We start from the raw sequence: 14,136 nt of genomic DNA, 5'->3' as shown, positions 1-14,136 counted from the left end.
CAGGCCGGGGGCCTTTGAGCTGGTCGTGTTGGTGAGGGCTGATAGAAACTAGTGTTCAGTCATCTCTCTCTCAGTAGTTCTGGTCTGTCCCAAAGTGGGCTAAGACACTAAGCTGGGAGAGAATGAACCAATGTCACATGCATCTCAAGACCTGTACAGGATGACCAGTCATTGGTCCTGAGCCTTGTCACTCATGGGGTTACTCAGGCCTCGTGAAGTGAAACCAAACCAAGGGAGAACTGCTGAGATGTAGGTGAGCCCCGATCTGTCCCCGTGTGCGCAGTAAATCATGTCCCAGATCTACGTCAAGCTGTTTACACTCAAAGCCTCCGTGTTCCTCTGATGGCTGATTGAGGACTACAGAAAGAGACTTGGGCCGAAAGTACAATGACTGCATTAAACGGTGAAAACAAACTGTGTGTGTCTGTGTGTGTGTGTTTTCTTACTCGCAGAGTGTGTGACTTCAGTCAAGGAGTACAATACCTATAATATTTCACAAATGATATAAATGACATAACGGGTGTCTTTTTTGGGGGGGGGGGGGTGTGATAGAATAGGCTACTATGTTTATCGGTGTATGTCAATGATTATATTGATTATATAATTGATGTATTGAGTATTCAGTCTACGGGCGACCCTATATGGGAATAGGCCAGGAGCCCCTGCTGACCCTTACATGACGGGCAACCCTGGGAAAAGGGCATCAAAAGGGTTATAAGTAATTAACCAACTTAAATCATGAAATGTGCTTAAATCTAAAGGGTTATAAGTAATTAACCAACTTAAATCATGAAATGTGCTTAAATCTAAAGGGTTATAAGTAATTAACCAACTTAAATCATGAAATGTGCTTTAAATCAAAAGGGTTATTGGTAATTAACCAACTTAAATCATGAAATGTGCTTAAATCTAAAGGGTTATAAGTAATTAACCAACTTAAATCATGAAATGTGCTTAAATCTAAAGGGTTATAAGTAATTAACCAACTTAAATCATGAAATGTGTTTAAATCAAAAGGGTTATAAGTAATTAACCAACTTAAATCATGAAATGTGCTTAAATCTAAGTACATTTCTTCTGAGGAACAAAATCACATTGACAAAACCACGTGTGCCACAGTTATTGGCACCCCTAGAAAAAATCGTGTAAACAAAATGTTTATCCAGTTATCTTTTATGTTATCATTTATCTTATTATCTTTCCCTTTATACTTTACTTTTTAAAGTTGATCAGTGTTTAGGAGCTTTCAAGCAATACTCCATGACTCCCTGTTTCACTGGGGTATACATATGAAGTGACAAATCAACTGGAACTGTTACAAACTTGCTTGGAGAGGATCCATGTTGCCCCCACTCACAGTGAGGATACTATGGACCGCTGTTGAAGAGTTACATCATTGACATATATACATAGACGCCCCATTGACTGCTTCAGCACTATATAAATATATATACTGTATGTCTATGAGTTACAGACCCTATTACAATGACGTTAACAATTACGCCATACAGTCTGCAGGACAAGGAAGTTCAAGTTCCCCTTTCAAAGAGAGAAGGCACACAGCCAAGCATGGTGGAATGGAATCGGAATTAACAGAGAGGCAAACATTTAAAGACGTCATGTTGAAGTAGGGACTAGGGAAAATGTAGAGCATACCAACATTTGCTAGTGGGCCGAGGCCTGTTAACCCCGATAACGCATATGTCAGGAGTTTGTGACACTAATTTCTGTCTAATTAAATGCATCTTGACACAGAAAGTCATAGGCTATGCGTATCGTAGATTCGTTTTGAAAACCCATTCATATCTGAAAACGATACAGAAAGTCGTAGCCTATGCTTACCGTAGATTAGTTTTGAAAACACATTCATATCTCAAAACGATACAGAAAGCCATAGCCTATACTTACCGTAGATTAGTTTTGAAAACACATTCATATCTCAAAACGATACAGAAAGCCATAGCCTATGCTTACCGTAGATTAGTTTTGATAACACATTCACATCTAAAAACGAGACCTATGACATGGTCTACAGATAAGAAACGTGTATTGGCCTCTCAAAGACATTGCATAATAATACAGCGCCCAAAACGAAGAGTTTTGTGTTTTTTCCGTCTCTAGTGCCACCAAGTGGAAATAAATGTGAAATGCAGCGGTCGGTTGTACAAGTGGATTCTACGGAAACCTGCAGCCCTGGAGCCTCGTCTCTGAGACTCGCGGAAGCGCTCATAAAATGGAGTCGTGCAGTGCTTCAGTGCTATCAGCAGAGGGACACCTTCACACACACGCAGGTCAACAGTGTCGAAGAAATGTGTCACGTCATTCTTTTCCTGGCTCTACTAAACCAACGGTTACTAAAGGCTTCTTATTTCGACTTCACCTCAGCCAAGCTTTTTTTCAAGACAGCTTTTTTAAATTACTGTTTCCGTCCAGTGGAATCTCCTGAATAACATATCCTATGAGGAACAAAACCACGAAAGGTACATGAGAGACTGTAGTTTAGGGGTGCAGTGCGTGCTGAGGCGCCCTGGGGGTCCAGGCCTGGGAAGAGGCTGTGGTGTTGGGGGACATTGCTGTACAGTCTCCTGAAATCAGTGGCCTACAGTCAGGCAGTAAATACGTCCATGTTGCCAGTGGCTATGTTACGGACGTTAGTACATGGTTGGTACATGAGTTTGTTTGCTGTGCTGAAACCAGCACCAGTTGAGAGAGGATGTGGATAATCAATAAACACTCCATCAATGAATTGGCATCTCCTTCTTAAGGTGTTGTTTGTTTCCCCCCCAGCGTAAAAACAAAAGTCCCTCAACACACAGATGATCAAAACACAACACTCAAAACCTCCAACTCTTCACCCCTCTTCAGCCTCTCTCAACCCCCCCTCTGTCTTTGCGGATGTGGTTTTGCTGTGCAGTTTCCGGGGCTCACTCAGAGGTGTGTGTGTGCAGAGGAGTGGTGCAGAATGTCAACTGTTTGTTTTTCTCTCCGCCGGAGTCCTTTTGTTTCTAAAAAGACGACAGTAGTTTTCAGCAAGGAGCCCAGGCGAGGCTCACTGCCTAACTGAGGGGGAAAGACGCACTGAATGCTGCTCGGTCTGGGGTAGTCAAGGGGACACACACAAGGAGAGGGGGATAAAGGAGCGCGAAAGAGAGAGAGAGAGCGAGAGAGAGAAGAGGAACAAGAGGAGGAGGAAGAGGAGGACGCGATGGCCACCCTCTTGATGCGTATCTTCCGCCTGGGAGCAGAGAAGAAGCGCGTGAAGCAGTATGAGAACCTGCAGAGGGACACGGACCCCAGCGAGGCCTGGGAGACCCTCGGGGAGCTGGGAGACGGAGCCTTCGGGAAGGTGTACAAGGTAGGAGGAGGGAGGGGCACCATCATACACACACACACACGCACACACACATCAGACACACACACACACACACAGACACACACACACACGCACGCACACACACACACATACAGACACACACACACACACACACACACACACACACACACACAGACACTCAAACACACACACACATACAGACACACACACACACACACACACACACACACACTCAAACACAATAATTACCTTGACCTTTGACCTATCCACATTATCAGGAGTCACCAGCCACATGCAGTCACAGTCACAGACCCAGACCCAGACCCAGACCCAGACCCAGACCCAGACCCAGGCTATACTGTGGAAGAGGTTCTGCTATCTTAAATAGAACTGCAATATGAACCAGGCTATCCTGTGGAAGTATGCAATATGAACCAAACTGGACTGAACACAAATGCACTGACCTCACATTTGGTGTTGTCTAAAAAGCCCAACGTCTAGATCCAGATCAGCCACGGGTTAAACACGGACCAGTGTGTCCGAGTCTGTTATCTTAGCGTGATTTAAAACCTTCTCCATTTCTCTCTGAAGCAAGTCTCAAACCGCCCATGCAATTCTTGTTAGAATTGTTGAGACAGTCTTGCCCCAGTTTTGTCCTCCAACAAGAAATCAACTTAGTCTGTTTACAACAGAACCCCGGTTCATGTAATCATTGTCCCCTTTGGAAGAGAGTTATGTTCTACACGGCATACAGGAACATGCCCCATATGGACTTAATCGGAGATTTTTCCATTCTCAAATTCATTTTGAAGTTCCACTTGATTTTTCCTATTGATTTTTGGTATAACTCTTAAGATCTGGAAAAAAAAACTTGACTGAGTGAAGTGAATGAGACTGATTGTGACTGATAGTGTAAAGATACATTGAAAAAAATGTTAGTAAATAGTTAATATGAACATGAGTAAAAAGCACTTAGTTAAAGCTCAAGTCCATATCACGGGTCCAACCCTTTAAGGGTGGATTGGCTGTTTGCTTTTTTTCAAAATCTTTTGAAGTGACGTGTTGCCGTGGTTACTGAGATACTGACTGAGGCTGCGGTTTGGTTTTGGATTTCCTGCCAAACTCAGCGTGCAGAGAAACATGGCTTCCTGTTTGAACTCATATCTGTCTGTCCGTCCCCTTTTGTCACCACCGCTCTGTTCATCCAAGTACATCTGAACAGTCGAGAGTCTAGGTCATGGGCTCTTCAATAGGCGGCCCACGGGCCGGACCCGGCCCGCAAGCTGCTTTGGACTGGCCCCCGGAGTGTGCTCAGTATGTATGTACAATGAAGTGCATGTTTTTGTTAGTTAATTGCATTTCTCCAATTGTCAGTTAACATGGCTTGGTTATTGCTCACCCGGTTTGATTTTTGAATCCTTGGGCCTATGCCGCCTCTTGGGCATATGTTGTTAAGCACTTACAAAATAGAATATATTGACTCCTTCAGTATGTTGTTGTAATTTCTTTATTTGTTAACCGTGATTACTCATATCCTTTCGGCCCCTGACTTTGCCTCAGTTTCAAGAACTGGCCCCAGCTCCAAACTAATTGAAGAGCCCTGGTCTAGGTCATCATTTGAAAAGATGTATTTTATAATCAATCTTTTTACAGCAGTGGTTCCCAAACTTTTTACAGTCCCGTACCCCTTCAGACATTTAATCTCCAGCTGCATACCCCCCCCCAAACTAATTGAAGAGCCCTGGTCTAGGTCATCATTTGAAAAGATGTATTTTTTTATCTTCAATCTTTTTATTCATTTAAAATGAGAAGTCCATGAAAATCCTAAAACAAATAAAGCAAGCACCAATAAAGCTGATGTTTTTCTTCCCTCGTGTCTATGGTGAAGGCCCACAACAGGTCAACCGGGGCCCTGGCCGCCACCAAGGTCATCGAGGTGCGCAACGAGGAACAGCTGGAGGACTACATCACCGAGATCGACATTCTGGCACAGTGTCGCCACGGCAACATCATCTCACTGCTGGAGGCCTTTTTCTTCGACGGCTGGCTCTGGGTGAGCATGTCAACATCAACATAACAACATGTCAACATCAACATAACAACATGTCAACATCAACATAAGATGGCCAGTCTCTGCAGTGGCACATGTCAACATTAAAGTAACAATATGTAACTTTTTTACCTTAAAATAACAGCTTGAAAAAAAATTGTGCCGCTACAATTACTTTTAATATGTAGAATGGCCTCTCCGCCATTGCCATCGGGGGTCTGTAGGGAAAATACTGCGGTATGTAAGATTTCTGGAGCCGCCCGGTCCTTTGTGTCTGAGTATGCGCGACTAGGATCGGGTAGTGACAGTCACTATCGGAACAGCTTTTACTCGTTGGCGAGAGCTGAAAGACACATTCGGATACAAGTTCGATTCAGAGCTAGCCATCTTTTCTTGACTGTGTTAGCAAAGTTGTTGACTCGCTAGTTTGTCATAAACGAGGAAAGCAAATTTCAACAGGTTTCGCCGCTAGGGGGAGCTACAAACCAAAAGCTATTTATTGCTGCTATAACATAACATGAGTTCAGCGCTAATGAGTGACATTAACATAACATGTCTGAATGCAGCGCTAACGAGTGACATTATCATAACATGTCTGAATTCAGCGCTAACGAGTGGCATTAACATAACATGTCTGAATTCAGCGCTAACGAGTTACATTATCATAACATGTCTGAATTCAGCGCTAACGAGTGGCATTAACATAACATGTCTGAATTCAGCGCTAACGAGTTACATTATCATAACATGTCTGAATTCAGCGCTAACGAGTGGCATTAACATAACATGTCTGAGTTCAGCGCTAACGAGTGACATTAACGAGTGGTAATTGGTGTGACATCACCAATCAGTACCTCTGATTACTACTAGTATTTATTTCACTTTTGTTCTCCCACTGTGTGAAAGACCGCTCAAGCCGGCCATCTCACGATGTGGGATGTAGGCTTCTGGATCGTGGTTGCTGGTAGACAGGAGAACACACAGCGCAGGAGACAGTGGCTCTCATAAAAATACAGCTTTATATTTATTTACAACTCAAACCCCACCCAAACCAAGGGACTTGAACCCCAAAATCATAAGCACATACACCAGGGTAATCCCAACCCCAAAACAAAGAAACATACCCTGAACAAAACTAAAGCTATTAAAACAGACAAGGTCCAACTGTGTCGCACAGGTTTCGTCTAGGACCTTGTCTCAGCTTCTTGCAGCCTGTTCAGTCTGTCTCTCGAACCACAATTAGTGCGCCTTTTAAGAGTGGCAGCACCAGGGGCTAATTTAGCCCAATCAGTCCCAATTGGACCCGTCCACAGGTGCAGGGGAACAAAGTGAGAAGGGGGAGGGACTTCACCTTTTCACACACTGCATATGTTTATTTTTTATGAGATTATTTAGTCAACCAAGCTTGTGCTTTAGATTCCATGTCTACAGAAAGGTTGATATAGTACGTTCAATGTGATTGGTCGATTACTTGATTGATTATTATCTCTGTTCCCCGCCGTAGATCCTTATTGAGTTCTGTCCAGGGGGAGCTTTAGATGACATCATGCTGGGTGAGTCGATCGGGTCTCATTCTCCTGATAGTATATTCACCCTGATTCAGTCTCCTGATAGTATGATCACCCTGATTGATTCTCCTGATAGTATTGTCACCCTGATTTTACCCTGATTCTCCTGATAGTATAATCACCCTGATTCTGATTCTCCTGATAGTAAGATCACCCTGATTCTCCTGATAGTATGATCACCCTGATTCTCCTGATAGTATGATCACCCTGATTTCACCCTGATTCTCCTGATAGTATTTCACCCTGATTCTCCTGATAGTATGATCACCCTGATTGCTGCCCCCACAAATCAAACGTGTGTGTCCCTATGCATGTAATGTATGTTTGTGCATCTGTGTGTTTATCTGTGATTGTGTGTGTGTGTGTATGTGTCTACGTGTACGTGAGTGTGTGTATTTGTGTGGGTGTGCATGTGTCTATGTGTATGCGTGTGTGTGTGTGTGCACATGCGTGTGTATGTGTGTGTGTGTTTGTGTATGTGTCTACATGTACGCGTGTGTGTGTGTGTATGTGTGTGTGTGTGTGTCTATGTGTTTGCGTGTGTGAATGTGTCTACATGTATGCGTGTGTGTGTGTGTGTGCGTGTGTGTATGTGTCTACATGTATGCGTGTGTGTGTGTGTCTGTGTGTGTGTGTGTGTGTGTTTCTGCAGAGCTGGAGAGGGGTCTGAATGAGCAGCAGATCGGCGAGGTGTGTTGCCAGTCCCTGCAGGCTCTCTCGTACCTGCACCAGCACCACATCATCCACCGGGACCTCAAGGCCGGCAACATCCTGATGACTATGGAAGGACAAGTCAAACTGGGTAACACACACACACACACACACACACACACACACACACACACTCTCATCACACACACACTCTCATCACACACACTCGTATCACACACACACTCATCGCACACACTCTCATCACACACACTCTCATCACACACACACTACACAGAGATCTAATAGTAGCGTAGAGTAGTAGTACCTCTAGTAGGGTGCACACACACTCCCCCCACACACCAACACCCCCCCCCCCACCCCAACCCCACCCCCTCACCCCACACACCAACACACAGTACACTTTAAACAGTACACAATAAACAGTACACAGTACACAGTAAACAGTACACAGTAAACATTAAACAGTAAACAGTAAACAGTAAACAGTACACATTCAATTGTGAACGCTAAAAAGAACATGACTATGACCTGCCTGATGACACGATGTTCACGGTGCTCTTTGCTTTTGTTTCGCCCAGCTGATTTCGGCGTGTCCGCGAAGAATGACTATTCTCTCCAGAGGCGCGCCACCTTCATCGGCACACCTTACTGGTTGGTATCAGAGTTTTATGTTGACAAACAAACACACAATATGCTACTAATGGGTAGAGTGACCAAATAACAATCATTGGAGGCTTCACAAGTGAAAGCCACTGTTTTAAGTCATTTTAGCAGACTTAAAACAGTGGATATCACTTGTGAAGCCTCCACTGTTTGTTGTCTGAGAGTGTTGTTTTAGAACAAACACACCCATGTGAAGAAACTAGCACTCAAATAGCAAAAAAGGAAAGGATACGAGTTCTATTTCACCAAGTTCATTTCACCAGTTAGAGAGACAAGTGGTTTGTTTTATTTTGGCTCCCCCCTGCGTTTCCTAGGATGGCCCCGGAGGTGATCCACTGCGAGACGTCGAAGGAGAACCCCTACACCACCAAGGCTGACATCTGGTCCCTGGGCATCACGCTGATCGAGGCGGCCGAGATGGTGCCCCCCCACCACTCCCTCAACCCCATGAGAGTCCTGCTGAAGATCACCAAGTCATCGCCGCCCACCCTCAGCAACCCACGCCTCTGGTGAGTGCTGGGCCTTCAATCAATCAATACATTAATCAATCAACCAATCAACCAATCAACCAATCAACCAATTAATCAATCAACAGACCAACGGCCAACCAACCAACCAACCAATCAATCAATCACTCAATCAACCAATCAATACATCAATCAATCAACCAAGCAGCCAATTAGCCAATCAATTAATCAGCCAATTAATTAATGAATAAATCAACTAACCAATCAATCGATCAATCAATCACTCAATCAATCAATCAACCAATCAATCAATTAAATCAAATCAATCAAATCAATCAAATCAATCAAATCAATCAAATCAATCAACAAATCAATTAATTAATCAATTACTCAATTCATCAATTAGTTGTTTGGCCAGTCAATTAAATGACATATCAATCAATGAATATCCAAGCAGTCAATCTCTGTTTTTATATCTATGCCTGTCTCCGCACCCTGAGAACGTATGAATGCCCTCCCCTACTTTTACCTAATTCCAAACCCCTTTTTCATATTCAGCTCTTCTAATATTGTTTGTTTTACTGCACCAAACACCTGTCATTCGTGTGGATATACTGCTAGACTTTGGTGGTGAAATCTGATGTTTTGTCCCCGGAGTTCATTTGTATTGCGTTGTGTTTCTTAACTGACCTAACCTGAACTGAAAACGAACGTAAAATATCTTTGAATGTTAAAGACTTGACTTCAAAGATGTTGTTGGATCAGGATCTGTCAAGAATGTATTAGTTGCAATTTCAAAGTAGAGCTACATACAGTAAACGTCAGAGTCCCTATCTCATCACACACACTCTCATCACACACACACACACACACACACACACTCATCCCAAACACACTCATCACACACACACTCATCCCAAACACACTCATCACACACACACTCATCCCAAACACACTCATCACACACACACTCATCACACACACTTATGACAGTAAACGGCAGAGTGCCTCAGTTATGATAAACGGCAGAGTGCCTATCTCATCACACACACACTCATCACACACACTCTCATCACACACACACTCATCACACACACTCTCATCACACACACTTATGACAGTAAACGTCAGAGTGCCTATCTCATCACACACACTTTCATCACACACTCTCTCATCACACACACTCATGACAGTAAACGTCAGAGTGCCTAAGTTATGATAAACGTCAGAGTGCCTAAGTTATGATAAACGGCAGAGTCCCTATCTCATCACACACACTCATCACACACACACTCATCACACACACTCTCATCACACACACACTCATCACACACTCTCATCACACACACACTCATCACACACACTCTCAAGTCAAGAGTAGGTGTTCAGTCTGCTGCCCAGATCCCCCTTCCTCTCGAAGGTGTCCACGGTTGCCCACACCACGGGTGCCCACGCCATTACACTACAGCAAAGTCAGCATCAATCCGGAAACAACTGATGGAACTGGAAATATTGCCATTCTGTTGCAGAAGTTTATTTTCGCCGTGGAGACCCCCTCTCAGCTTGGTGCTCAGAGCAAGGCCTACCTGATAGCAGAAGGTGTAGGCATTTATACATTTCAGTCAGGTAGAATACAATAGGAGAGGGGATGACCACACCCTTTAGGTGAGAGGAAGGGGGAGACAGTGGGGTGAGGGGTTCACCTATGGGGGGGAGGGGGTGATACCCTTGGCACAAAGGGTCTTAGCAGGAAGGAGCCTATCTGGGGGGGGGAAGGGTTCACAAGCCACTTGTTCAGGTCTCAGTGAAACAGACAGAGTACACATCCAAAATGAGTTGCAGATACAACATAAGGAGTTAATGTCTTACAATAACAGAATAGCAATATTTCCAGTTCCATCAGTCCCCTATATGAGCATTTATATGCTCACACAATAACCACCATGCAACAGCCAATCAAACAGGAAACATCAATCTATGTTAAAGATACAAATGATACAGAACAACAGTAGAATAGCTATTTTGCAGTTCCATCACAACCCTATTAGAACAGGAAAGCACACAACCTTGAAAAATAAAATCTCAAATACAGCAATTCATTTGAGCGTGGCATCATTCTGTGGAGAACATTCCAGCCAGGGGTCATCATCATACAAGTGGGCTTGAAAAGAGCGCCCTTCTGCTATTTTTGGGAACTTCACAATAGGACTGCAAGGCCCGACTGAATGTGAACATTTTATAAAGGCCTGATTGTACTAAAATCTGTATTTATGGATTCTGCCTCACTCTCCATCTCAATATCCTCCCTTGTTGGCATCCAGTCCTGACTTTCTGTGTCGTCTCTCCTTTCCCTGTTTTCCAAGTCTGTTCTGTTCTCATCTGGGTCTGGCTCTGGCTCTTTGTCTTTGTCTACAGTTGATGTACTTGGCTCATCATCTGTCCAATTATATTAACTACTTACTAACTGAGAGTGAGGTCATGCCGGGAAATATAAAAATAAGTTGTTTATTATATGGCATTTTTCGCTCCTTTCATTATGTAAATGAAAATAAATGGTAATTGTAAATAGAAAACATGCCGTTTTGTTCAGCTCTCAAATCTTCTCACGACACAATGTGTTCCAGGTGTTGCGTAGCAACCAATTACTTGCTAACTTCAAGTGACAATGATCAATAGAAAACAGACAACACGGCTCAGCTAATGGCTTTAATTTACAGTAAAGTAACAACACAAGTGATTCAAACTATAGTTTCTAGTCTTCATCATCACCCTCAATAACAAATCTTCCCTTCTTGTGAATTTCCTTTTGGCTGTTGATGTTTTCACTTTCGTCCAGTATCTCAACTCTGCCAGTATCTCAACTCTACCAGTCTCTCAACTCTGCCCACTCTGCCAGTCTCTGCCCTCTCTGCCCGTATCTCAACTCTGCCCGTCTCTGCCAGTATCTCAACTCTGCCCTCTCTGCCAGTATCTCAACTCTGCCCGTCTCTGCCAGTATCTCAACTCTGCCAGTCTCTGCCAGTCTCTGCCCACTCTACCGGTATCTCAACTCTGCCAGTCTCTGCCAGTATCTCAACTCTGCCAGTATCTCAACTCCTGGAGAGAAGACACACGAGTGTAACACATTTAGTTCCCCAGTAGCATTGATGGTCTAGCAGACACACACACACACACACACACACACACACACACACACACACACACACACACACACACTCCCTGTGAGACAGAAATCTCCACTGTTTCTCAAGAGAGAAAGAAGTTATGTTAAAATACCTAACCTGAATTCTGCCCCTTTTACTTCCAGGTCGTCCCACTTCCAGGACTTCCTGCGCCGGGCACTGCAGAAGAACCCCGAGTCTCGCTGGGGCGCCCCTCAGCTGCAATCACACCCCTTCCCCTGCGCCGGCCGAGAGGGGCGCGCCCTCAAGGATCTCATCGCAGAAGCCAAGGCGGAGGTCACAGAGGAGATCGAGGCCGAGGTGCGCTTCCTTCTACCTCATCTAGGAGAGCCTCTCACAGTTCATAACATTACGTTCTCTGTAGCCTTGGTTTGGGTACATCCTTCAGCAAAGACTAATTACTCAATGAAAACTGAATATGTCTTCACGCTGCAAGATCCTGAAGGACTTTTGTTAAAATATGTCAGTGTAATATTTGGTGTATATGTGTATGATTATGACTTTTAATATTATTATTATTATTCTCTCGGCATTTAGTCTCTGCTGGATATCCATCGTGCCGTAGAGGGAAGCACTGACCAGGACAAGAGACCGTCTCTCTCAGGAGACAAGACTGAGGACATAGTGGTGGTCAAGGGAACCCCTCAAGACATCCCAACACCCAACACGCCCTCGGCCTCTGAGCCTCCAGCCCAGGAGTCACCAGCTGTGGAACCTCCTTCTGCTCTCCAATCTTCCACTGTAGAATCTCCAACCTTGGAATCACCTCGAGTGGAACCGTCCGCCGCACAGAATTCAGTTCAGGACGTTGGCACGGTTGGCACATCCAGGAAGAGTTCATTGGCGGTGGAGAAGTCCCAGAAGCGGGCGAGACGTCTGTCAGTGCCAGGGAACCTTCTCTCCTTCCTGTCCCGACGCAAGTCAGGGTTCTGGAGCGAGAATCCCCTCTCTACCGGGGGGGGGAAACAGCGCCCCCCCAAAACCAACCTGGAGGATACCTCCTCAGAACCGGTCGCGCTGGCAGCGACCAAACCCGTCGAGGAGGCGTTCGCTTTTAGAATGATGCCAGCGGACGGCAACTTGGAGGGCAAAGAGGGCATGGTCACAGTTTCTGGTGACACGTCAGAGAAAATGGCTGCCGCGGTGAGTTTGGAGGAGGTGCGGAGTGGTGCAACCGCTGAAGAAGAGGCAGATCAGCCTCTTCCATCCGTCACGCATCCTCTTCCATCCGACACGGATCCTCCTGCATCAGACACACAGCCTCTTCCATCAGACACGCATCCTCTTCCATCAGCCATGCATCCTGCTGCATCAGACACGGATCCTCTTGCATCTGACATGGATCCTCTTGCATCCGACACGCATCCACCTTCATCCGACACACAGAGGTGTGAAGCCGAAACACTAGTCACTGTGGACACAGACGCGCCCATTCCTGTTACGACGATAAAAACCTTAGACAATGGTGGTGTCCACGCCATAGACACTCAGGAAGTGATGCAACCCCGGTTATCTGTGCAGGACCACTCTGGAACACCCACACTGACATCACAGCCAATCAGCAGCAGCAGCGATTCCTCTGTGACCACAGCTCCGACAGAGTGTGTACACAGTCGCCTGGTTCTGGCTCTCGCCCTGGACAAACCCCGTTCGGTTCCAACACACACTCGCGTAAGACCAACTGTGAGGGACTACTTAGACCTAGCCTCCACCCTGAGATTGGACTGCTGTAGCCCCGACACCAAAGCCATAAACAAGCGTCCCATGCTAGTTGACCTCACGCCAAACGCTACTGAAGATGAGGAGAAGCTGGGTGAAGAGGAAGATGAGGAGAAGCTGGGTGAAGAGGAAGGACAGAAGCTGGGTGAAGAGGAAGGACAGACAGGTGGACCTCCAACAGGAAGTGAGGTGAGAGTGGAGGGTGAGAGACATGGTCAGGCGGAGGGTGAAGATGCCGCAGGTGAGAGAGTGGAGGAGGAGGGAGAGTCTGGGGAGGATGTGGGTGAGAATCCAGAAACTTCCATTGAGCCCAAGGTCATTGAGCCCAAGGTCATTGAGCCCAAGGTCACTGAGTCCAAGGTCACTGAGCCTGAGGAGCCCTCAGCTAGTGTTGGTGAACCCATATCACCGCCAGAGGACATGACAGTCGCTGGGACGCCCATAGAGGACACGACAGACGCTGGGACGCCCATATCAGCGC

The 14,136-nt window shown here is 45.4% G+C and overlaps 1 protein-coding gene across 1 annotated transcript in view; it reads left to right on the top strand.

Annotated features, from left to right (window-relative positions):
- The first annotated feature begins 2,928 nt into the window (after positions 1-2,928).
- The window catches only part of LOC105904646 (serine/threonine-protein kinase 10-like), a 26,581-nt gene continuing 15,373 nt past the window's right edge, over positions 2,929-14,136 (top strand). The window contains exons 1-9 of the mRNA XM_031577383.2: positions 2,929-3,355; positions 5,223-5,387; positions 6,889-6,937; positions 7,605-7,754; positions 8,203-8,275; positions 8,602-8,796; positions 12,062-12,236; positions 12,474-14,075; positions 14,106-14,136. The exon at positions 14,106-14,136 is cut by the window's right edge and continues 746 nt beyond it. Of these exons, the coding sequence (XP_031433243.1) occupies positions 3,206-3,355; positions 5,223-5,387; positions 6,889-6,937; positions 7,605-7,754; positions 8,203-8,275; positions 8,602-8,796; positions 12,062-12,236; positions 12,474-14,075; positions 14,106-14,136 (2,590 nt within the window). The 5' untranslated portion in view covers positions 2,929-3,205. The remainder of the gene's footprint in view (positions 3,356-5,222; positions 5,388-6,888; positions 6,938-7,604; positions 7,755-8,202; positions 8,276-8,601; positions 8,797-12,061; positions 12,237-12,473; positions 14,076-14,105) is intronic.

The sequence above is a fragment of the Clupea harengus genome, chromosome 12 (genome assembly GCF_900700415.2).
Source record: "Clupea harengus chromosome 12, Ch_v2.0.2, whole genome shotgun sequence".
Taxonomy (NCBI): Eukaryota; Metazoa; Chordata; class Actinopteri; order Clupeiformes; family Clupeidae; genus Clupea; species Clupea harengus.
Note: the sequence above shows the minus strand (reverse complement) of the source record. Positions and strands in the feature narration are given on the sequence as shown.